Genomic DNA, 23,968 nt, shown 5'->3' on the forward strand with positions numbered 1-23,968 from the left:
ATAGTTACATTCTAACATTTACAAGGTTTTTACAAAGTTTTACAAAGCAGAAGAAACAGAAAATAGAAAAATAACGCAATGCTAAAACACCTTCGGCAGTATGAGCATTGTGTTATTTATAATTTGCAGTTGATTAGTTAATTATTACGATCCCATTCTCTTGAACATGTTCAAATCAAATCATCATTTATTCATGTTGTGCAAATCAAGGAATATTTGTAGATCACCCTCTGTGCATTTGCATGTATTAATATTAATGAGACAAATTTCACTCCATAGAAAGTTAGCTTTGAGTTAGCTAAAGTTAGCTTTGCAAGCTAACATCCACAAAATGTCTTGTAAATGACACCAGAGGTGTTATCAGGTTACAAGAACAGCGTTTTCAGTTTTAGAAGTGTTTATTTTTTGCTTGCTTTTACATAATATACCAGAAACAAAGCAGTTAGCAAGTTGCTAAACTAGGATGTGATGTCACCATGTTAACATCCGTAAAATGTCTTATAAGTAAGTTCAGAGGTGTTAATAGGTTCTAAAAACAGCATTTTCAGTTTTAGAAGTGCTTACTTCTTGCTAGCTTTTACATAATATACGAGATGAGATGAGAGACAAGTATATAAAGACACAAAATGAAGCGGTTTTGAAGAAACCAGCAACTGACATTACAGTGCAGCTCTACTCTGACTGTCACCCTGGTCACTCAAGCACAAAACGGATCAGATTATAACAGAGTGCGACTTTTTAAACCTCTTAAAATATGTCAAGGTTAGCCATCTTTGAACTTGTCCAATATCTGTGTCCCAAGAATGTTCCCTGTGAATTTGAAGACTTTGGCAGTAATAGAAGTGGACTTAAGCTGTACACAGACAGACAGACAGGCAGGGGTCGTCCACGCCGTCAGTGACAGTGAAAACTCAAACACAACTCTGAAAATAATCAGAGCTATTATATATGGGGGAAAGGTCACATCTGTGCCACTTTGGACTATAAGGTGAATATTTGCTAAAATATGGTATGTCGCTCTAAATATTGATGCTAATGCACAAATGTTCATCTGGAATTGGATGGACTTAAGCTGTCTGCATCTAAAAGCAGCTTAAAACACCTTCCTGTAAAAAAAGTAATGTCTTCTGGCTTCTCTAATGTTTGCTCGCGATTGCCACATGTTGATTACCCGGTGCATCAGCAAAGCGGTGATAGCAGGGTATTGTTTTCCCTGTTGTGTGTATGTGTGGGAGTCTGTGTCTCTTTGGACAAGACAACTCAAAAAATTCCTGGACAGACTTCCTTCAAACTTGGTGGGAATATTACTTCGATAGACATCTAGAGACTTTTAGATTTTGGAGTAGTTCGGTCAAAGGTTGAGGAAAACATAGTCAAGAAGACACTTTGTAAATGACTTCACAATGAAGTCATACAGGAGTCCTATGATGAAGTCATACATAGTCAAAACAACATTACAGATATATATATATTTACTTTTACATTTATATTGTGTCATGTAGCGCATACAGGGCATGCATCAGCGCTCTGACACCGTTCATTTGGCATGTTTTACACCAGTGAAGTTCCTGACACAACTCCAGATGTACAAGCAACCTGGGTCACATGTTCTGGACCTTCTTCATGGAAAGCAAACATACTAACCACAAGCACTACTGTGCTGCCTGTCGCTGGAAATGAATACAAAAAAATAAATAGACTAGAATAGCAGATTACATTCATTGTGGCTTCATAATCTCTCTGGGCTTTTGCGTTATGTCCAAGATCTTATGTCCCAACAAACATACGTAATGTGTGTGCCATTACTTTGTCATTTGTGCATGTTTGCATGTGTGCACTTTCCCATGAATATGATAACTCATGAACAATACATGGTGCCATCTGGATACTTACATCATCAGCTGCAGAGTACAATAATACACTAAATAAATAATAATAATAATAATAATAACTAAATAAATACACAAAAAATAACTGATTACATTTTACAGATTGATTACATTTGTGACAAACATGATATGATAGTTGGTTATGTATAACACACATAATCAGTGTCATCGCAGTATTGCCGTGGTTGGTAATTGCTGACGGTGCAGCTGCAAAAAAAGCAATGGCATAATTTTGCTGTCATTTTTGTCCTTTTTTTTACTTGTCTGTCTGTATTTCCAACAGTTTGCAACAACCTTGTGGTAAAACTTACATGTAGTTTGTGTTGCTTTTTTTTTTTTTATTCAGCTATTGCCCTGCACTTGTAGCTTCATTGAGATGTAAACGATTATGTGTGACAAGCAGCTTGTGGTTATTTACGGTTTATATACCCCAAATAACCACAGGAATTTTGTCACACATAAGAGGGCTGTTTGATGTCTACATTTGCATATTAATGAGATAACTGAGTTTTTTTGTGAACAGGATAACTTGGTAACAATAACTGTAGGCACTTGATGCCGGTACCATAAGTACACCCTGCAGAGTACATCAGCTACTAGCATTTTCCAGTTCTTTGTTTTTTATATTTGTATATTAATGAGTATTTATTGGTTTTTCCTTCTCAGGAAATTATCCAGTTCAAGTGTTTTAAAACCATCTCATATGTTTTTTTTTCTCTCTCTCTCTCTCTCTCTCTTTTTAATCAGGCATTCTTCTTCAGGAGGAGAAAATCAACTCTGTTTTCCTGCTTTACCTGATGTCCATTCCCAGTTTCTGTATCCTGGCTGTGGCCGCTCTGGCTTTGGAAAACTGGGCCTTGCTTGAGTCGCCGTTCCATTACGACTGCCACCTCTGGGTGTTCATCGTGCTCAGCTGCCTGGGCTCGGTCATGTACAACTTGGCCAGCTGCATCGTCATCACCCTTACCTCAGCCGTCACGCTGCACATCCTCGGCAACCTGAACGTGGTGGGAAACCTGCTGCTGTCTCAGCTGCTCTTCGGCAGCGAGCTGTCCACGCTGAGTTGCGCCGGCGCTGTGCTGACGTTGTCCGGCATGCTCATCTATCAAAACTCCGAGTTTATCGTCAGCTACCTGGATGCACGCCAAGCTAACGCTAAAGGGGCAGAGCGGCTGGATTTTCACAATCCACAAAGCGAGAACTTTGGTCACGCTCATGGTTCTGAGATGTTGTGTCCTCAGGGAAGTACAGATGGGACGCAGAAAGACAAGACGGACTGAGCTGGAAGGGTGAAGGGGAGAGTAAACTGTTGAACTTTCAAATTGTATACTCCGAGTGTTCGAATCGCAGAGCTCATTATGACCTTGTGAGGTCAGAGTTTGTGTGACCTTGTGAGGCCATCCTTACTGATGATGTGCCACATCTTTTAAACCTCAGTTTATTATTATTATTAATTTATTTGTTTAGTTACCTTCACACTCTGCCATCTTATTTCTGCTTTGGTCACAAAGTCTTCACTTATTTCAGTGAATGATAAATTCTCTCCTGTGTGTGTGTGTGTGCGTGCGTGTGTGTGCGTGCGTGTGTCACACCCGCACAGCCTGGAGCAGAATATGCATGCATGAGCACACTTTAGCTCTCTGATACCTCATCAGGTGATCAAACTGTCAAACTATTTCACTGTGAAAGTGTCCTCTTTGTCATAGGGCTCAAAATGCAGTTTTAAACAGGGGGTGTAGGTTTTGTAGAATATTATAATGTGGTGGTGGAGGAGGAAGCACTCTGCCTGAAGTTGGAACAGGCACAATTTGTATTTAAAAAAAACCAAACAATTAAAAGCTATATTTATGGTACTAATAACTGGCAGGCACCTGGTCCTGCTATAGGAAATGGTTTTTGGGCAGCTTTGTTGTTGTTGTTGTTATTTATTGTGTGACTGCCAGTGGGGGGCACAATTCAGCTAACCAGCTAACAGCTAATTTGGGGAAGCTAGCTTTTTCAATAATGGGTTAGCTTTTCAGCTAACTTAAAAAAGCTTAATGGACCAGTTAGCTTCCACAAGATTCATTTCAACTAAGTTTAAGTGAGCTAAAGTTTAGTTGTCAAAAATGTTTGTAAGCTCTAAAATCAAACATATTTGTTCCTTGGTTATCATTTTGTGGAACCTCCATGATGACACTTCAACATATTAAAATTTCAGCCCTGTAGTTTTTCAGTGTTTTAGAGAGAGAGAGAAAAAAAAGCCCAAGCTAAATTCATATAATAAAAGTTAGCAGTAGCTTGAGCTAAGTATTTTAGCATCTGAGGATTATCACAGTTAACATTTCAGTTAGCGGGTTAGCAGTGATTGAAGCTAACTTTTAGCTTAGCTGTGCCCACCACTGGTAACTAGCTTCTTAAATATTCGAGCTGTTGTGTTTGTAGGGGATAATACTTTTGTTAAAGTTCTGGACACATGCAGGACAACATTTCTGTGCAATAGCGTGGTTTGCCAGTCCTCCTTCTGAGTCCTGGGCTCAGTTATTTTGTCTTTGTCCCATTGTCGTCTCACTTTTTGACTTTTTCAGTTAAGTCCTACATTTTGTTCTCATACCAACTTGAAAAACCTCTGTGGAATTGATCCAATTATTTCAGCCTCTCTGCAGCGTAGCTCTATAATTAGACTTGTATGCTCTGTAAGGAGTGCCACTCAACTTTAACCCCGTGGAAGACATGAGCTGTGTGTTCTTGTCACATCTTAAAAATGAAAAAAACTGGTGTCAAAAGTTAATTCACCAGCACGTATAATTTCTGCAGGACAGTATTTTGTCAGTATTTTTGTTTGAGTAAAATATTTATTTTTGGGTGGCCATAAGATCCAACAGTTTTCTAATATTTTTAGACTTTAACCCTTCGGTTTCTTGCAACCTTATTACTGTATGCTAGTATAAATAGTCTCCTGCTGGAAAGGGGACTCAGAATGATTTTTGAATCTTGCATTCAGGAAATGATTGTGGATTCTGTCCAGGCTGTAAAATGTCGTACAAGGTGGATCCTGTGTCAAGGATCCTATGAGTCTAGAGCAGGCATAGAGTCAAGACCTTCACATTATGTGAGGGTCTTTGTTATCTGATCCGTGTATTACTGTAGTGAGAGGTACATCCCAACATGTTCCTGGGTGTTGGACTCAGTCACTGAGTGCCTCACCCCTAATTCAATTTGGGATTTTCATGGACAGGGTCTTAAGTGAGTAGCTGTTATTTTAGTTTCAAGCTTGCACTAAACACTTTTTGCAGGGGATGTAGTTCTGCTGGCTTAGAACATGGAACGCAATGGAAATAGTAGTTGTCACTTCAGATGGATGTGGTAAGAGACAGATTGGATAGTTAATCACAGACAGAAGTGGCACAGTGTCCTTCTGGACAAGATGTTCTAGGAAGCTCCAAGTGGACCCAGAACACACTGGCGAGATTACATGTCCAATTTGGCCGTGTGAGTCTGCGCTTGCTGAAAATATCATAAATGTTCCGGAATACCGCTCAAAACTCTCAGCTGTGTGTACATTAGCTGTATCAAATGTTTACACTGGAAACTTGTTTCTGTCACACTGTTAAGCTGATTCTCTCTGTGAACCTGACACCATCTGTTTCATCGTCTCATATGCTCAACTCTCAGTCAAAAACAAAGCAATACGGAGGATTGTATGGCAAAAGATTTCACTTGATGTGTCTGCGATTTCAAATTTCAAGGGTGCCATTTATAGCTCAGATAAAATGTCTTGCTGTCTTTGTTGGAGTTATGATTTTGAATACTCAGAAGGGCAGATTTCAACCAGGTTTAATCATTATGGAGAGCAGAATGTGTCCCTGGTTATCCAGTGCTGAGTACTTCAACTGCTTTGTGTTTATTGGGTTGAGTCATCTCGTTTTGCATTCTTAGTTTGGGCAGTTAGACAAGTTTATTTGCACTGACAAGTTAGAACGCCCTTAAATCTGATGGTTTCTGTGTATAGTGTGGATTTTTTTGCAAAGCTCCTTGGGTGTAAATATTTTTTATTTATGGATTTTATCATCATAAAGGTGGAAGAATGAAATGTTTGCCTCATGCCTTATTTTGACACTCTGTAGATGGAGGAATGACTTGTCATTCGTCAGTAATTGAGACATGTAAATACCAATAGGGAACATAGAAAAGCTTCTGTTCAGGGATGCTGATATGGACATGTCATATAAATACAATCAGTAGATGCATGGATGGAAAACAATATGGACATACTCAAAACAAATGAAGCACCTCATTACATACTTTTTATCGCCATCAGTTTAAATAAATCCATGGTAACACCAACATGTTTCAGCTGTTATTGAAGTTTACTTGTCCATTGTGGACATTTTTGGTTAGAACGTTCATGTTAATATGAAGCTACATATATGAACCATTTTCCCTCCTGCAGAGCACACCAGTCATGAGCAGTCAGCCTGAGAGTCAACACGTGTACTGAGCACCCGTCGGATTCTAAATTGCTGTAAGATGACTGAATGAGTTGAGCAAAGCTGTTGCATCAAATTTTGCCAAAAGCTTGGTGATACCCAAGCGGAAACAGTTCGCAAGATACAGCAAGCTTTTGGCAATGATGTCATGAGCATAACTCAAATAAAAAAGTGGTATAACTGCTACAAAAATAGGTGCACATCAGTGGAGAGAAAAATATGTTTGCGTACGTCAATCACAAGTCAAAATGACCAAGTGATTGACGAAATATGAACTTTCGTCATTAATGACCGTAGTCTCACCATCCAAGAACTAATGGATGAGGTTCGGAGAAGCACCAGTTCGGTACATTCCATTTTGACGAAGTATTTGGGCATGTGGAGAGTGTTGGCGAAATTCACGCTCAAGCTGCTACTGGTGGAGCAAAAAGCAACTGTGGATGTCTCACAGGACATGCTGGAACGCGTAAACAGTGACCCCGACGTCCGGAACACCATCATCACTGGTGATGAGGCATGGGTTTATGGGTACAACCTGGAAACCAAATTTCAGTCATCGTAATGGAAGCATCCAACATCACTGAGGCCAAAGAAAGCACAGCAGGTGCGCAGCAATGTCAAAGTCATGCTGACCGTTTTCTCTGATGTTTGTGAGGTGGTGCCTTGCGAGTATTATTGGTAGGTCCTGCGTCGCTATGTTTGTGATGCTGTGTGCTGCTAACAACCGGATCTGTGGGCAACAAAAAGTTGGCAGCTCCATCATGACAATGAACCTGATTCAGGCTTTCCTGGCCAAACACAGCACACCTGTGATTCAAGTTCCCTCTCCTGACATGGCTACCTTTTTATTATTTATTTATTTATTTATTTTTGCTGTTCCCCAAGATTACAACAACACTAAATGGGTCTCACTCGATCTGACTCGCGGGAAGACATCATGCTGAACACGACAGCCCAGCTGGACAACATTCCAAAAGAGACCTTCCAGAAATGCTTCCAGCAATGACAGAACCTCTGGGAGAAGTGTGTGTCCGAAGGAGAATACTTTGAAGGGGATTAGGATTTCAGACCCCAGGTGAGTAATTGCACTTTTCGCAGTCAAAGTATGATACTTTTTGAATGCACCTCATGTTTACCTCCACCTGGCCAAAACACCCCACCTTGCAATGTTCCTGACTGCGCCTTTTTGCAAATTATGTCGTGGGTGTAACAGCTTGGTCACTTAATTTTCAGCAGCCTTTTTGAAAATAAATTCTTTGGTAAAACAACTTATTCCCTTAAACGCAGTTAATCGACCCTTTGAGAACCTCTAGAAGCACTACTGCTGGTGTGTATTTCCATAGTGTGTGGAGGTTTTTTTAAGCTTTAGTGAGTATTCACCACTTGGTGGGGCAGTTTGTCAGTATTCTGATTTCTTTCAGATGATCACTGATCTCATCCATGTGTTCTCTCTGTAAACAGCACTGCTGGTCAGTCTTGTGCCCGAATAAGGCATTGCTGCTCACTTGAGCTGTTACTGATAACTCTTCATTTTCCCACAAAAGGCTTTTGCCCCACACAGAAAAAAAAAGATCAAATAAAAGCAGGAAATACACAATAAGGTTGTGCGCAACATCATCCAGGATGCAGTTGGCAAGATGGATTCATTGAAGGTAAATACTGAAGGTGACAGGAGGCCACTACATCAAGATGTGGTGGTGAGTCCTCCTTCTGTCTTCCCATATTGGGTGGTTTATGTAAGCAACATCCAGTCATTCTCCAGACGTCCATCCTTCTAATGTACTGAGGTGTAAAGTCGTGGTTCAGCTCCCATAGTTTTGCAGAGGAGTTTAACGGAGGATCAAGGATCGCCACCGCCTGCAGGAGACTGCAACACAGGTGGGTGCCTCAACACCTCGAAAGAGACAAATAACACTCATTTCATAAGTCTGCACATATGCATAAATTCTGTGGTTTTGCTTTTTGTATCTCATCCTCACAGGCTGATTTGGACAGCTTATTTTCATGTTTGATCTTTTTTTTTCCTATCACCAGAGCTTTTCACAAATGCTCCTCCACATGACTATATATGTACTTGTTTTAGTTGTTTCTCTGCTGCACTCAGCCTGTTGCTCAGATACAAAGAAGGGAATATCAGGAGGGCAAACGCTTTCTGCACAGCTGCATGCTTTGTGTCTGCTAAAACACCACCCTATTTATGTTTGAATTAATTCACAGATGCTGGAATTTCAGTGGTGTGCAAAAACAGATAAAACCTGATTCTTACAATTACAACATTAAAAAGTCGTGTTTCTGTAAAAGGTGTAAATATTTGGAATAACTGTCCTGATAACATTAAATTATCTGGTACTTTAGTTGGTTTAAAAGACTTTATAAAAACAATATAATAAGTTGTTAATATGTATATGTCGCAGACATGAACACGTGAAGGTCTTCAGCATCTCACCATGTCATTTAGGTCCTTCAGACTTTTTTTTTTTAGCAAATGCTTCAGGGGAGCATTAGCATGGTTTAAAGCATTTTTCTTTTTTTGCCTTTCAGCTTCTAGGGCCTCCACCTCCAGACCCCCTAATTAATTTTGTTTTAATATAGATGTAAATTAATATTCAATATTCAAAGTCTTCAGCTAGTTGACAGTAGAGCTGTACAATATGTCCAAATTATCATATCTCAATATTGTCATATCAGTATAATATATGAAATCACTATGATTTCACACAAAGTGAAAATTAAACATTCTTAAACAAAACAGTAATAATACCACATTCATTTTGCACTCATCATAAGGTTAGGATACAATGCCCTCCAAAAGGATTGGAACACTTGGTATTTCACTCTTGTTAATTTGTTTATGTCATTTCAAATACAAGAAATACAATAAATATAAAGAATAAAAATGTCTAAAATCATCTTCTTCAAGCTCAAACTGAAAACAAATCTCTAAAACTAGGGATTAGGGGTGAATGTGAGACATTATTGTAAAGCACTTTGAGCATCAGATGCAGATGGAAAAGCGCAATATAAATACAATCCATTTACCACTTAGCTTGATTATACCTTTAAAAAAGTAATCAGTTTTATTGCCGGTTTTCTTCAGACAAGTTAGAGGATGGAAACATGAACATTTCCAAGTCACTGCTTATGTGTTGGAAACCATTCGGCTGCCCTCTTATCTTCTGCCCTCCCCGAAAGTCTGATGTTGTCAAGACAACTCCAGACATTATGCACACACTGACAGAAACTGATAAAAATTCATCTGACTGAACTCATCTCATCTGCATTCATGACGCACGCCCCATCTCTCAACCACCCCCACCCCTTCCTCCACCCTGACACTCCCCCCGAGCTTGTGGCTGTGTGGGACACTGCTGCAGCCCCCCCACATTCACATTGCCTCAATTCAGATGATGGACTGTCTTAAAGTTTAGCGTACATAAACAATCAAATGTATATGTATGATTTTTCTAATTCTGATGTGTGCTATTATTACGTTCAAATTTCAAATCTGAGTCAAAGATTTTTGTTCTTCTACTAAGCTGGATTTAGTCCATGAGCCAGTCATGAATTTTGACCTAATCGGTACCACTTAATGGGAAAAAAACGACACTTAGAATCCAGCCTCGGTGTATCATGGCCTACACAAAAATGTATGATAGCCATCCCAGGGTGGTAGCTGTAGCCAGCTAGGGGTCAATAAAGAATTACACAGAGGTCAAACTTTAAAAATGCTCCAATCATGTTGAAAACTATATCACATTATTTGTCTGATCATAACAATTCCAAAAAGGTATAGTTTGGACTATCTATAATGGAATATTCTGGAGTTATGGGGTAAAACAGCAAAAAATGGTGACAAAGGTCAATTTCAGTTTGTGGGGTCAAAAGTTAAAGTTGCTCCAATTTCAGCAAAAAATGATGCAAATTATTGGTTGAAATAAAAGGATCAATAAATGGAATAGTTTTGACTGTGTTGAATGCTTTGTCTCCAAAGTAAAGGTCAAACAAGGTCAATATCTATTGAATTCTATGACATGTGACATATGTTACCCTGTAACATAACTAAGCACGAGAGATGGTGCAAACTATTCCTTTTTAGAACCCTATTAACCCAAACAATAATTTGCAGAAATTCTTTACTAAAATTGGAGCAACTTTAATATTTGACCCCTGTACAAACTGAAATTTACCTTTGTCGCCATTTTTGCTGTTTTGACCCCATAACTCCAGAACATTCTGTCATCGATAGTCCAAACTATACCTTTTTGGAATCGTTATGATCAGACAAGTAATGTGATATAGTTTTCAACATGATTAGAGCATTTTTAAAGTTTAACCTCTGTGTAATTCTTCATTGACCCCTATCTGGCTACAGCTACCACCCTGGGATGGCTGTCATACATTTTTGTGTAAGCCATGATCAAGGTTGGGTAGGATTACTTTGAAAGAATACATGTGGATTACATGTATGTATGTATGTATGTATGTATGTACATACATTTGGATTACTTGTAATCTGATTACTTTTGGATTACATTTCAAAGTCAATCAATCAATTTTCAATCAATTTTTTTATATAGCGCCAAATCACAACAAACAGTTGCCCCAAGGCGCTTTATATTGTAAGGCAAGGCCATACAATAATTATGTAAAACCCCAACGGTCAAAACGACCCCCTGTGAGCAAGCACTTGGCTACAGTGGGAAGGAAAAACTCCCTTTTAACAGGAAGAAACCTCCAGCAGAACCAGGCTCAGGGAGGGGCAGTCTTCTGCTGGGACTGGTTGGGGCTGAGGGAGAGAACCAGGAAAAAGACATGCTGTGGAGGGGAGCAGAGATCGATCACTAATGATTAAATGCAGAGTGGTGCATACAGAGCAAAAAGAGAAAGAAACAGTGCATCATGGGAACCCCCAGCAGTCTACGTCTATAGCAGCATAACTAAGGGATGGTTCAGGGTCACCTGATCCAGCCCTAACTATAAGCTTTAGCAAAAAGGAAAGTTTTAAGCCTAATCTTAAAAGTAGAGAGGGTGTCTGTCTCCCTGATCTGAATTGGGAGCTGGTTCCACAGGAGAGGAGCCTGAAAGCTGAAGGCTCTGCCTCCCATTCTACTCTTACAAACCCTAGGAACTACAAGTAAGCCTGCAGTTTGAGAGCGAAGCGCTCTATTGGGGTGATATGGTACTACGAGGTCCCTAAGATAAGATGGGACCTGATTATTCAAAACCTTATAAGTAAGAAGAATAATTTTAAATTCTATTCTAGAATTAACAGGAAGCCAATGAAGAGAGGCCAATATGGGTGAGATATGCTCTCTCCTTCTAGTCCCCGTCAGTACTCTAGCTGCAGCATTTTGAATTAACTGAAGGCTTTTTAGGGAACTTTTAGGACAACCTGATAATAATGAATTACAATAGTCCAGCCTAGAGGAAATAAATGCATGAATTAGTTTTTCAGCATCACTCTGAGACAAGACCTTTCTGATTTTAGAGATATTGCGTAAATGCAAAAAAGCAGTCCTACATATTTGTTTAATATGCGCTTTGAATGACATATCCTGATCAAAAATGACTCCAAGATTTCTCACAGTATTACTAGAGGTCAGGGTAATGCCATCCAGAGTAAGGATCTGGTTAGACACCATGTTTCTAAGATTTGTGGGGCCAAGTACAATAACTTCAGTTTTATCTGAGTTTAAAAGCAGGAAATTAGAGGTCATCCATGTCTTTATGTCTGTAAGACAATCCTGCAGTTTAGCTAATTGGTGTGTGTCCTCTGGCTTCATGGATAGATAAAGCTGGGTATCATCTGCGTAACAATGAAAATTTAAGCAATACCGTCTAATAATACTGCCTAAGGGAAGCATGTATAAAGTGAATAAAATTGGTCCTAGCACAGAACCTTGTGGAACTCCATAATTAACTTTAGTCTGTGAAGAAGATTCCCCATTTACATGAACAAATTGTAATCTATTAGACAAATATGATTCAAACCACCGCAGCGCAGTGCCTTTAATACCTATGGCATGCTCTAATCTCTGTAATAAAATTTTATGGTCAACAGTATCAAAAGCAGCACTGAGGTCTAACAGAACAAGCACAGAGATGAGTCCACTGTCCGAGGCCATAAGAAGATCATTTGTAACCTTCACTAATGCTGTTTCTGTACTATGATGAATTCTAAAACCTGACTGAAACTCTTCAAATAGACCATTCCTCTGCAGATGATCAGTTAGCTGTTTTACAACTACCCTTTCAAGAATTTTTGAGAGAGAATTTTTTGAGAGAAAAGTAATCCTACCCAACCCTGTCCATGATACACTGAGGCTGGAGTCTAAGTGTTGTTTTTTCCTCTTAAGTGGTACCGAAAACCTGCTTGGCCCATGGACTAGTTAGAATTTTTTGTGGTACACAGCACCAACTACTGGACAGGAGTGACTTAGCAGTCAATATGTGTCACCGATTTTAGAATGGCTCTTTTCAACCAGCCATGTGGTGCCGTGACATGCCAATCATCCAGGTGTCCAATCAGATTCCAGGGAAGTTCAGCGCAACCCGGCTCCACCCATGCCAGGAAGCGTTCAACATTTGACATTTCCTGTTTCACTGTGGACTCAAAATTTGGCACTTGTTGTTTGGGACTCCCTGTACCATTAGTGAGCTTCGTGGTGCTTTGCTCATAATAATATGAATAATTAGGTTTATTGATTTTGTTGTTTTTTGGATTGTGCGTTGTGCACGATTGTTTGTTTTGTTGTGTTGAGAAATTGTAGTTCATTGATTAATCTATATGGTCTGTGCTTGTTTCTTTTGTATTTGTTCTTATGAGTATATATATATATATATATATATATATATATATATGGGGTGGGCGTTTATAAGCCTTTGCTTCTGTCTACACCCGTTCGGCCAAGCAAAATTGTGACATATAATAAATTCATTCATTCATTCAAATATATGTGCAATATATATGTGCAACCCCAAATAAATCAAGAGTGACATGCTATGGAAAATGCATAATAATAATAATAATAATAATAATAATAATAAATAAATAAATAAATAAATAAAAATACTATTACATTAAGTGGGTCTTTTATTTTATTTCAGTAATACCCAAGATATTTCATGGTTTTTTTATTCAACTTTATTTCATTTGTTAATATACACTCAACAAAAATATAAATGCAACACTTTTGGTTTTGCTCCCATTTTGTATGAGATGAACTCAAAGATCTAAAACTTTTTCCACATACACAATATCACCATTTCCCTCAAATATTGTTCACAAACCAGTCTAAATCTGTGATAGTGAGCACTTCTCCTTTGCTGAGATAATCCATCCCACCTCACAGGTGTGCCATATCAAGATGCTGATTAGTCACCATGATTAGTGCACAGGTGTGCCTTAGACTGCCCACAATAAAAGGCCACTCTGAAAGGTGCAGTTTTATCACACAGCACAATGCCACAGATGTCACAAGATTTGAGGGAGCGTGCAATTGGCATGCTGACAGCAGGAATGTCAACCAGAGCTGTTGCTCGTGTATTGAATGTTCATTTCTCTACCATAAGCTGTCTCCAAAGGCATTTCAGAGAATCTGGCAGTACATCCAACCAGCCTCACAACCGCAGACCACGTGTAACCACACCAGCCCAGGACCTCCACATCCAGCATGTTCACCTCCAAGATCGTCTGAGACCAGCCACTCGGACAGCTGCTGAAACAATCAGTTTGCATAACCAAAGAATTTCTGCACAAACTGTCAGAAACCGTCTCAGGGAAGCTCATCTGCATGCTCGTCGTCCTCATTGGGGTCTTGACCTGACTCCAGTTCGTCGTCGTAACCGACTTGAGTGGGCAAATGCCCACATTCGCTGGCGTTTGGCACGTTGGAGAGGTGTTCTCTTCACGGATGAATCCCGGTTCACACTGTCCAGGGCAGATGGCAGACAGCGTGTGTGGCGTCGTGTGGGTGAGCGGTTTTCTGATGTCAATGTTGTGGATCGAGTGGCCCATGGTGGCGGTGGGGTTATGGTATGGGCAGGCGTCTGTTATGGACGAAGAACACAGGTGCATTTTATTGATGGCATCTTGAATGCACAGAGATACCGTGACAAGATCCTGAGGCCCATTGTGCCATACATCCAAGAACATCACCTCATGTTGCAGCAGGATAATGCACGGCCCCATGTTGCAAGGATCTGTACACAATTCTTGGAAGCTGAAAATGTCCCAGTTCTTGCATGGCCGGCATACTCACCGGACATGTCACCCATTGAGCATGTTTGGGATGCTCTGGACCGGCGTATACGACAGCGTGTACCAGTTCCTGCCAATATCCAGTAACTTCGCACAGCCATTGAAGAGGAGTGGACCAACATTCCACAGGCCACAATTGACAACCTGATCAACTCTATGCGAAGATGTGTTGCACTGCATGAGGCAAATGGTGGTCACACCAGATACTGACTGGTATCCCCCCCAATAAAACAAAACTGCACCTTTCAGAGTGGCCTTTTATTGTGGGCAGTCTAAGGCACACCTGTGCACTAATCATGGTGTCTAATCAGCATCTTGATATGTGCATCTTGAAGTGCTCACTATCACAGATTTAGACTGGTTTGTGAACAATATTTGAGGGAAATTGTGATATTGTGTATGTGGAAAAAGTTTTAGATCTTTATAGAAGTCAACGCCACTTCTGGACAAAGTTAACACAAGGCTTCTTTCTTGCAGAGCAAAGCTTTAAATGGCATTTGTGAATGTAACTCTGTATTTTAGTGCTAGACAAAGATTTCCCAAAGTAATCCCTTGTCCCCATGTGGTTATATCAGCTATTGATGAATGATGGTTAGTAATGCAGTGCCATCTGAGGGACCAGAGATCATGAATGTTCAGCTCAAGCATGCATCTTTGCCCTTTATGCACTGAAAGTCCTCTATAGATTCCTTGAATCATTTCATGATATTATGTCCTGTAGAGGGAGAAATATGAAAATCCATTTCAATCTTTCTCTGAGGAACATGGTTTTTAAACATTTCAATGCTTTTGTTATGTTATTGACAAATTGGGATTTTTTGCCTATCTTTGCTCCTTAAAGACTCGACTTTTCATGGATATTACGTTTGTGTTACATCATGATTACAATCACCTGTTAACATCTCCCATTTGAAATAACATCATTTGTTAAAGTTTTTAATATTTTTACCCCATTACTAGCCCTAAATTGCCTTCTCTAAACTTTTTTGGAATGTGTCGCAGGCCTGGAATGCAGGAATGGATGTGTATTAACAAAATGAAGGTGACCACACAAAACACGAAAAAGTTTGGGTTCATACTGCCTGCAATGAAACAGAAGTCAAAGTAAATGTATGAATCACTGCATTTTATTTGCATTTTCCAGTTTCCATACTGTCCCACACTGCGCACTGAGCAGGTTTGAGACAGAGTGTGAAGTGACTGGGGTGAGAATCAGCACCTCCAAATCTGAGACCATGGTCCTCTGTTGGAAAAGGGTGGACTGTCCCCTCTGTATCAGGGGGGAGTTACTTCCCCAAGTGGAATAGTTTAAGTATCTTGGGATCTTGTTCATGAGAGGGGGTTAATTGGAGTGTGAGATGGATTGGGGCGGCGTCTGAAATCTTACAGACGCTGTACTGGACCGTCATGGTGAAGAAGGAGTTGAGCCGGAAGGTGAGGCTCTTGACTTAACAGTCAATTTACACTCCTGTCCTCGCCTATGGTCATGAGCTTTGGGTAATGACTGAAAGAATAAGATTGCGGATACAAGCGGCAGAAATGAGATTCCTCCATCGAGTATCTGGGCTTACGCTCCTGGGCAGGGTGAGAAGCTTGACTATCCTTGAGGGACTTGGAGTAGAGTCGCTGCTTCTTCACATCGAAAGAGCCAGTTGAAGTGGTTCAGGCACCTGAAGAGGGTGCCCCCTGGTCTTTCTCCTTAGGGAGGTCTTCCAGGTGAAGACCTAGGACATGCTGGAGACATTATATTTCCCAAATGGCATGGGAACGCCTCGGGATCCCCGGGAAGAGTTACAGGACTTGGCCAAGGATACGGCAGAGTGGGATGAGCTGCTTGCTCTGCTGCCACCATGACCTGGACCCAGATAAGCAGTTAAAAATGAATGAATACTGTCCCAACTTTTTCTGATTTGGGTTTCTACTTTTACAGTTGCATATGGTTGAGATTTTGTATTACAAGTCCTCAAATTCCCTTAATGTTCAGCAAAATTTAAAACTGAAATGATTTGTTTGTATTTCTACAATCTATGTAAAGTGTATCTGTTGGAGAGGGCTGCAGCGCCTTTATCTTTAAAAGGACGTGCAGAGAAAACATTCTTTACCTTTTAAGACCAGTTATGAAATTGTTGAGCATATGTAAAATGTTCACTGTGTAAATGCTCCCTTCCTCTCGTTGGAGAGGGGCGTGGCAAGCTGCTGCTCTTTTCTATTAAAGCAGCATGGCACAAGATGTTTATTAGAAAACTAGAATGACTTGTTTTAGAATTGTTAATAACGTGTTGTGAGTGATCGTATTTTCCATTTTTTGCACTCTGTAAATGCATCCTTCTTCCCTTTGCAGATTGGCAAGCTGCAGCTTCTTTCTTTTTAAAGCACAGAAAACAGTTGTTTATTAGAGAAAATAGCCTTAAAATGCCCTTTTCCCCCTGCTTTTTTTTTTTTTTTTTTTTTAAAAGAATGCATCACCTTGGTGTCTCTGGTATTTCTGACTTTAAATAATAAAATCTGTTTTTAAGACATAATTTGCTGATAGTTGAATAATATGACCCATTTAAACCACCAAAGATTCATTCAATACCTTCCTGTGTAGATTCATACAGTTCTCTTATATACATTTTAGATAATTCTGTAATTGGAGTTGTGTTTTCACAATATTTGCTCAGGACCATCAGAAATGGAGTCGAAGACTGACGGCGGGCCACTGACCAGCGAGCAGTTAGCTGCTATTGAGGATGAAGAAGTTCTCAATAAGATGGTGAGCCCAAAATGAATGACTCTGAATCTGATGGCATCTCATGGCATAAATCTGATTTACATCAAACTGTTTTCTATCTGGTCCAACCCACCTCCAAGAGCTGAGTTGAACAGGATTCACCAAGGTCTGAATGCAAATGTGCCCAGAATTTGGCTAGCTCAGGGATCATGATGTCATACATCTTCACTACGTTGGAGTGCTCTCCAGTAAAGCGCCCAGTAACATGTGAAAGATACAACAGAGTTTGAATGGTGTGCACAACATTCTATTAAAACAGGAAATCCTGGCTTTGATGGCAGCTTAAAAAGTTACATTTTTATGAGGGTATAAATAGATTTGCTGAAATATCACACAAATTAATCAAGTTTGCCTGTTTAAAGCCAGATGGCTCTCTGCACTTAAATAATCCATCTCTCACTGTTCATTATTCCTCCTCATTAAAGATAAAATATCATCTATTTTGTCTTTGTCACTTGGGTAAGCAGTCAGAGTTGAACGTTTTTAACTTTTGATGGCAAGTTGTGGTGTGAGGCTGCTGCATCACAGCCAAAGCTGACAGCTGGTTGTGTTATGAAAAATGGACATTGAATGCTGGATTATTCAAGTGCAGTGAGTCACGTGTTTTTTTTAATATAATATTTAAGAACAAGAATATATAAATGCAGCAAAGCCTCATTGAATGGTATGTTCCAGCTTTCACCTCAAAAATCTTCGTACCATTGAACTCATAAACATTCATTATTTGTATAATACAAAATATAGATCAAAAGTGCTTTTTGATGTTAAAATCAAATATCTGCTAAATCTGCAATATGGATCAGATGCATATCAAACTTAGTGTATTTATTAAGAGTGCCAGTTTACACCTCACTGTTACAAATGAGAGTGATTTTGATTGAGATATAATGCAAAATGTACATCAAATGAACTTTTCATAATTAAATTCAAATGTCCACTAAATCCACAATCCGGATCAGATCTGGATCAAATGTTATCATGCGATAGTGAGTGCCAGTCTGCACCTCACTTTCAAATATGAGAGTGATTGGGGCACGTTTGTTTAAGATATAATGTAAAATATACATTAAATAGAGTTTTCAATGTTAAATTTAAATGGCCACAAAATCTGTAATCCGAATGAGATCCAGATCAAACTTTGTCAGTCAATAAAGGATGTGATCCTTCATAACGCTGTCAAATATGAAAGAAATTTTATCTTTTGTGACAGTTATGAATTTTTGAAAATTTGTTCAATGTTAAAGGATAAGGATTTTTCCAATTTTCCAAGACTTTTCCTGACTGTGACCTTTGACCTATGCCCTTGAAAATTGAATCACTTCTTGCCTATCAGGATGTTAATCCTCTGTAAATTTCATAATGATGTATAAAAATTGTGGGTTAGAGGCTGTTCATAAACAGACAAACAAACAAACAAATCAGGGTTGGAGGAGGTAAAGATGGCAAAATTATTCAGACAGTGCAATGGTGCTCTTAAAAGGTGTGTTGCATTTTAATCTCTCTTTTTTTAATGGGATTTATCCTTTAAGTTGGACTCTGCAGCAGATTTTGAAGAGAGACGACTGATTCGTGCTGCGTTAAGGGACCTGCTGAAGAGAAAGAGAGGTGACAGCTGAACATTTTCACACGTGCAGCATCAGATTGTCATCACAGCACTAAGTCTCCTGTCTGCAACTTCTCCGCCGTCTGTCTTCAGACAAACGGGAGCATCAGCGAGGGTGCAGGCAGCAGGACTTGAGAGAGCAGGGTTTGAGCAAAGGAGGGACAACGGGCGTAAACGTCGGCAGAGCTTCAATGAGCCAGCAGCCAGCAGCAAACAGTAAATCCTGTGCATTTTGTTTATCATTTGTGAGCTTCTTGATTTGATTCCGATTCTCTGCATCCTCTTAGAGCCTCAAGGTCGGCCTTCTCCATCAGTCTCCACTCCATTAAACCGGACAGCAGGCAGGTAAGTTCCCTTATTGACCAGGAGACAATTGATGATCTGTCTAATTATCTGATATAATTTTAAGGCCAAATCTATTCAATTACCATTTTAAATTAATTTGCAAATTATTATAAACGAGTTCAGTGTTCTTGAAAATTTTGTTTATCCAACGCTTATCAACCAAGATTTTTAAAGAAAATAATTATTGATGCTTGATTTTATTTTTTATTTTTTTGTATTCATTTTTATTATTTTATTTTATTTATTTATTTTAATTTTTGTTTTGTTTTATTTATTTGGATTGAGGTAATCAGTTGCATCAAAATATTCCAGTTGGACTGACCTATCAGTTTTTTAATGGTACACAGTTCACTGAAGGTCAAATGAGCCACAAAATCTTCTGCTTCGGTTGTTCGTATTATTTTTAACTTCTTGTCGCTACAAGCAACTACCTTCATATACAGATTACTCAATTTTAAAAAAGTGCTACATTAGAATTCTAGTGTTAAGCCATGTTTGATCTGACAATCAAATGTCTATCCATACATTTTCTATATCCACTTACTCCAATAAATATTTTTCTAAAGGTCCTATGTACATGACATTTTCACAAGATGTCAGTAACAACCCCAAGTAATCCAGAGATACAAAGAAACCAAAACAAATAAGCACAGAAATTATGTGTAATAAAAAACACACTTACTGATATTTATTTAATACTTTGTACAAAAGTAGTGGTACTGACACCTTCAAAACACCACCTGTATGAAGAAACTAGTCTCACGCATTGCTCAGGTGTGATTTTTGACCCATCCTTCCACACAGTCTTCAAATCTTGAAGGTTCCCTGGACCTCTTCTATGAACTCTGATCTTTAGTTCTTTTTTATAGATTTTCGAATGGATTCAAGTCACTTGATTGGCCGGGCCTTTGTAGCAGCTTTATTTTCATTCTCTGAAACCAGTTGAGATTTTGGGGTCATTGTCTTGCTAAATGTCCACCCTCATTTCATTTTCATCATCATGGTAGATGGCAGCAGATTGTTATCAAGAGTGTCTTGGTACTTTTTCCATTCATCCTTCCTTCAGTGATGTGAAGTTTAGCAGTGCTGTACGCTGAAAAACAGCCCCACACCTTGATGGTCCCACCTCCAAACTTCACTGTTGACATGGTGTTTTTGGGGTGATGTGAAGCACCATTTGACCTCCAAACATGGTGTGTATTATGGCATCCAAAGAGTTCAGTTTTTGTCTCATCTGATCAGACTATATTCTCCCAGAATTTTAAAGGCTTGTCTAAATGCTGTGCAGCAAACTTTAAATGGACTTAATCCTGCTTTTTCTTCAGCAATGGAGTGTTGTGTGGTGAGCGTGCATACAGGCCATGGTGAATGAGTGTATTATTTATTGTTTTCTTTGAGACAATTGTTCAGCTGCTCTCCACAAGTGGTCCTTGGCTCTTGGACAACTCTTCTGATAATTCTTTTACTTGGTCATGCCCAGTTTATGATGAAGTTATGTTCTTTCCACTTCTGGATTATGGCCCCAACAGTACTCACTGGAACATTCAGAAGTGTAGAAATCCTTCTGTAACCAACACCATCAGTATGTTTTCCCACAATAAGGTTGTGAAAATCTTGAGAGAGCTCTTTGTTTTTACCCATCATGAAATGTTTCTAATGTGACACCTTCGTAATAAGACCATAAAAATAAGCAAAAACCAAATCAAGCAAATCCAAGCAGAAAGCTAACATGAAACTCAAAAGAGAGCTCAACATGAAAAACAGGTGACAAAACCCAAACAGAGGACTGATCAGGAAGATGATGAAGAGACAGACCACAGACATGGACAAACCATAAATAGGACACACAGGGATGACTGACAAAGACAGGGACGTATACACACAATACAAAAGGGCCACAGGCAGAAGACAATAAACACACAAACATAGATACCACACCCATCCAGAGATGGGTCCTGTGCACCGGCAACTTTTCCTGTATGTTCGCTTTGTGAATTGTTTTGTAATTTATGTTTGTAGCATGGCCCAAGCAGAGGGTCACCCCTTTGAGTCTGGTCTGCTTGAGGTTTCTTCCTCAGAGGGACTTTTTCCTTATCACTGTTGCTCTGGGGGTTAGTAAGGTTAGACCTTACTTGTGTGAAGCGCCTTGAGGCAAACTTGTTGTGATTTGGCGCTATATAAATGAAAATAAATTGAAAATTGAAATTGAACATAGACACAGAAGCAGACAGGGGGTCTGGACACCGAGAACACCAACACAGAACAACAGGACAAAGACATGAATGAAGGACACACCACAACATGTTTAAAAAATTTGTGACATCGGGATAGATTGTGACCCCCCCAAGAAAAGCAAATTATTGGAGTTAATTTATGAAGATCATTGGTACTTTTGTGTAAAAATAAGTTGAAGTGGATGAGTGGATACAATGTGCAGTAAACGGGACCGAGCGTTCTCTGAACAGAAGCCTCCTTCTGATCCTCCTCAGAACCCATGAAAAACATGTCGCCTTCTTCTACAGAAGACAGTTATGAGATTTTAACAGTCGAGAATTTTAGGTTGATGGAAAAGTGAGGGGAAAAAAGTGGAAGTAGCATTTCTGTTCGTGCGCTGCAGCATGCACAAACACAGTTCTTTAATGGGATACACATGTAATCAGCCGTAATTGGTGACAGTCGTATGTAATCGGATATAAAGTCGTAAGTAATACTAAGCACTGCAATTACATAAGAGTTTCGTGTTGTTCCACATACACCACACTACAGAACCTCCTTGTATCCTGGATGAGGGAGACTGAACAATGAGGATGATGATGATCATGAGCCAGTATGAGACAAACAGTGAGTTTGACAGAGGATACTAGAACTGGCACTGTCAGCTCAGCATTAATAAGTGTGATTCATTTTAACATTGTCAATTCTCAGTTGTGTACTTCAGATAGAAATGTGTGTTCTCTAACTTCACCTGTTATACAGTCAGTATCGTATCTTCTAGTGGGAGGCCCAGCGCTGTGGAGCAACATCTGATGCTTGTCAGCAGCACCCGTCAACATTTAACCGGCTTTTTTCTGTACACCGACTGTGTTTCTGTTTCTTCTCCACAGTAAAGTTAGTCCTGTTGTTGCCTCAGCCCAGAAAAGTCCTCCTGCTGGACCACCCAATCCTAAGAATGTCAAACAAATGCTTTTGGACTGGTGCAGGGCCAAAACTGAGCCATATGAGGTAAATACGCACTGCGCCTCTTTGTCACCGTTATTGCTTTGTGAGGTCATACAGCTCTGCCTTCTATCTCACATTCTTCAACCATCTTCGCTGCGTTTCTTTTTAATTCGGCACAGGGTGTTGACATTCAGAATTTCTCCTCAAGTTGGAAAGACGGCATTGCCTTCTGCGCCCTGGTTCACCGGTTCTTCCCTGATGCGTTTGAGTATTCCATCCTCAACCCCAACAAGCCCAGGGAAAACTTCCAGCTGGCTTTCAGCACTGCAGAGTGAGCTTTTATTCCTTATATGAAGATTCTGTTCGAAGCAAGCTGCAGATAAGAATGAAGCCACTTTAACAATGTGGACAGTGTACTTTGTGTTGCTTTTGGTGATGCTCGCTTTCCCGTTTCATTTATGTTTTGTGGTGCACAGGAGGCTGGCGGGCTGCCCCCCTCTGCTGGATGCTGATGACTTGGTCCGGATGAATGAGCCTGATTGGAAGTGTGTTTACACGTATATCCAGGAGTTCTACCGGTGCCTGGTGGAAAAAGGCCTGGTCAAAACCAAGAAGCGAGTCTAGACTCTCAAGCAATCATTTAAAATAAGTAAATAAATACATAAAACCTTTTTCATTGACCATGCACACATTGACACACTTTGAGGCCAAAAGTAGAGTGGCCATCTACAACACTAAACACTTCAAAATACAAAAAAAAAAAAAAGACAAAACAAAACACATGCATCAAGTCCATAACAGGTAATTGCATAAAGAAATTGTGGCAAACTGAGAAAACTCTTGCAAACACAGAACACACATATCACATACAACATATATAACAATTTAATTTGATGACACATCTGCTGCAAAACACTAACAACACATAAAAAAACAAGAGCAATCTAAGATTTCTGATGTCCGCCAATCCAGATCCGGATCACCTCCAAAATTCAGTGGAGACTTTAATGACCTAATATCTATTTGTGGTACAAATTTGGTGAGAATCCGTGAAGTAGTTTTGACGTAATCCTTCGAAGCCTATATAAAGTGAAATCTTGATCCAGAATCTGGATCAAGATCACCTTCAAAATGTAATGGAGTCTTCCATGGCCTAATTTGTATCTGTGTTGAAAATTTTGTCCGTGCAGTAGTTTTGACATAATCCTGCTAACAGTAATCCTTCAAAGTCTATATAAAGTGACAATTCATCCAGAATCCGGATCTGGATCACCTCCAAAATTTAATAGATGCTTCCATGGCCTAATATGTATCTATGGTCTAAATTTTAATAGAGTCTACCATGGCCTGAATTGTATCTGTGTTGAAAATTTTGTCAAAGTCTGTGCAGTAGTTTTGATGAAATCCTGCTAACAGTAATCCTTCAAAGCTTATATAAAGTAAAACTTCATCCAGAATCTAGGTCCGGAT

The 23,968-nt window shown here is 39.5% G+C and overlaps 2 protein-coding genes and 1 long non-coding RNA gene across 5 annotated transcripts in view; 2 read left to right on the forward strand and 1 right to left on the reverse strand.

Moving 5' to 3' along the window:
* slc35e4 (solute carrier family 35 member E4) overlaps window positions 1–5,958 on the forward strand; it is a 22,323-nt gene extending 16,365 nt beyond the window's left edge. For all 3 annotated transcript variants that reach the window (XM_034192071.1, XM_034192072.1, XM_034192070.1), the window contains exon 3: window positions 2,637–5,958. In XM_034192071.1, coding sequence (XP_034047962.1) covers window positions 2,637–3,169 — 533 coding nt within the window. In that variant the 3' untranslated portion in view covers window positions 3,170–5,958. The remainder of the gene's footprint in view (window positions 1–2,636) is intronic.
* On the reverse strand, window positions 2,962–17,366 carry LOC117529325. The gene is made up of 3 exons (XR_004565993.1): window positions 17,285–17,366; window positions 5,851–5,853; window positions 2,962–3,038 (listed from the first exon to the last, which is right to left on the reverse strand). It is a non-coding gene; the product is annotated as an uncharacterized LOC117529325 (long non-coding RNA).
* Window positions 7,967–23,156, forward strand: smtna (smoothelin a). Its single transcript, XM_034192074.1, has 8 exons — window positions 7,967–8,236; window positions 17,282–17,373; window positions 18,921–18,996; window positions 19,088–19,210; window positions 19,282–19,339; window positions 22,444–22,561; window positions 22,678–22,829; window positions 22,975–23,156. Exons 2-8 carry the CDS (start codon window positions 17,293–17,295, stop codon window positions 23,120–23,122), a joined length of 756 nt encoding a protein of 251 aa, XP_034047965.1. The 5' UTR covers window positions 7,967–8,236; window positions 17,282–17,292; the 3' UTR covers window positions 23,123–23,156.
* The last annotated feature ends 812 nt before the right edge of the window (window positions 23,157–23,968 follow it).

The sequence above is a fragment of the Thalassophryne amazonica genome, chromosome 17 (genome assembly GCF_902500255.1).
Source record: "Thalassophryne amazonica chromosome 17, fThaAma1.1, whole genome shotgun sequence".
Classification (NCBI taxonomy): domain Eukaryota; kingdom Metazoa; phylum Chordata; class Actinopteri; order Batrachoidiformes; family Batrachoididae; genus Thalassophryne; species Thalassophryne amazonica.

Excerpts from the sequence above, each read along its gene's own strand:
- smtna (XM_034192074.1), top strand. The coding sequence starts at position 17,293 with ATGGAGTCGAAGACTGACGGCGGGCCACTGACCAGCGAGCAGTTAGCT. Across the intron at positions 18,997-19,087 it reads CCTGCTGAAGAGAAAGAGAG|ACAAACGGGAGCATCAGCGA; the intron begins GTGACAGCTGAA and ends GTCTGTCTTCAG. Across the intron at positions 19,211-19,281 it reads CCAGCAGCCAGCAGCAAACA|AGCCTCAAGGTCGGCCTTCT; the intron begins GTAAATCCTGTG and ends GCATCCTCTTAG.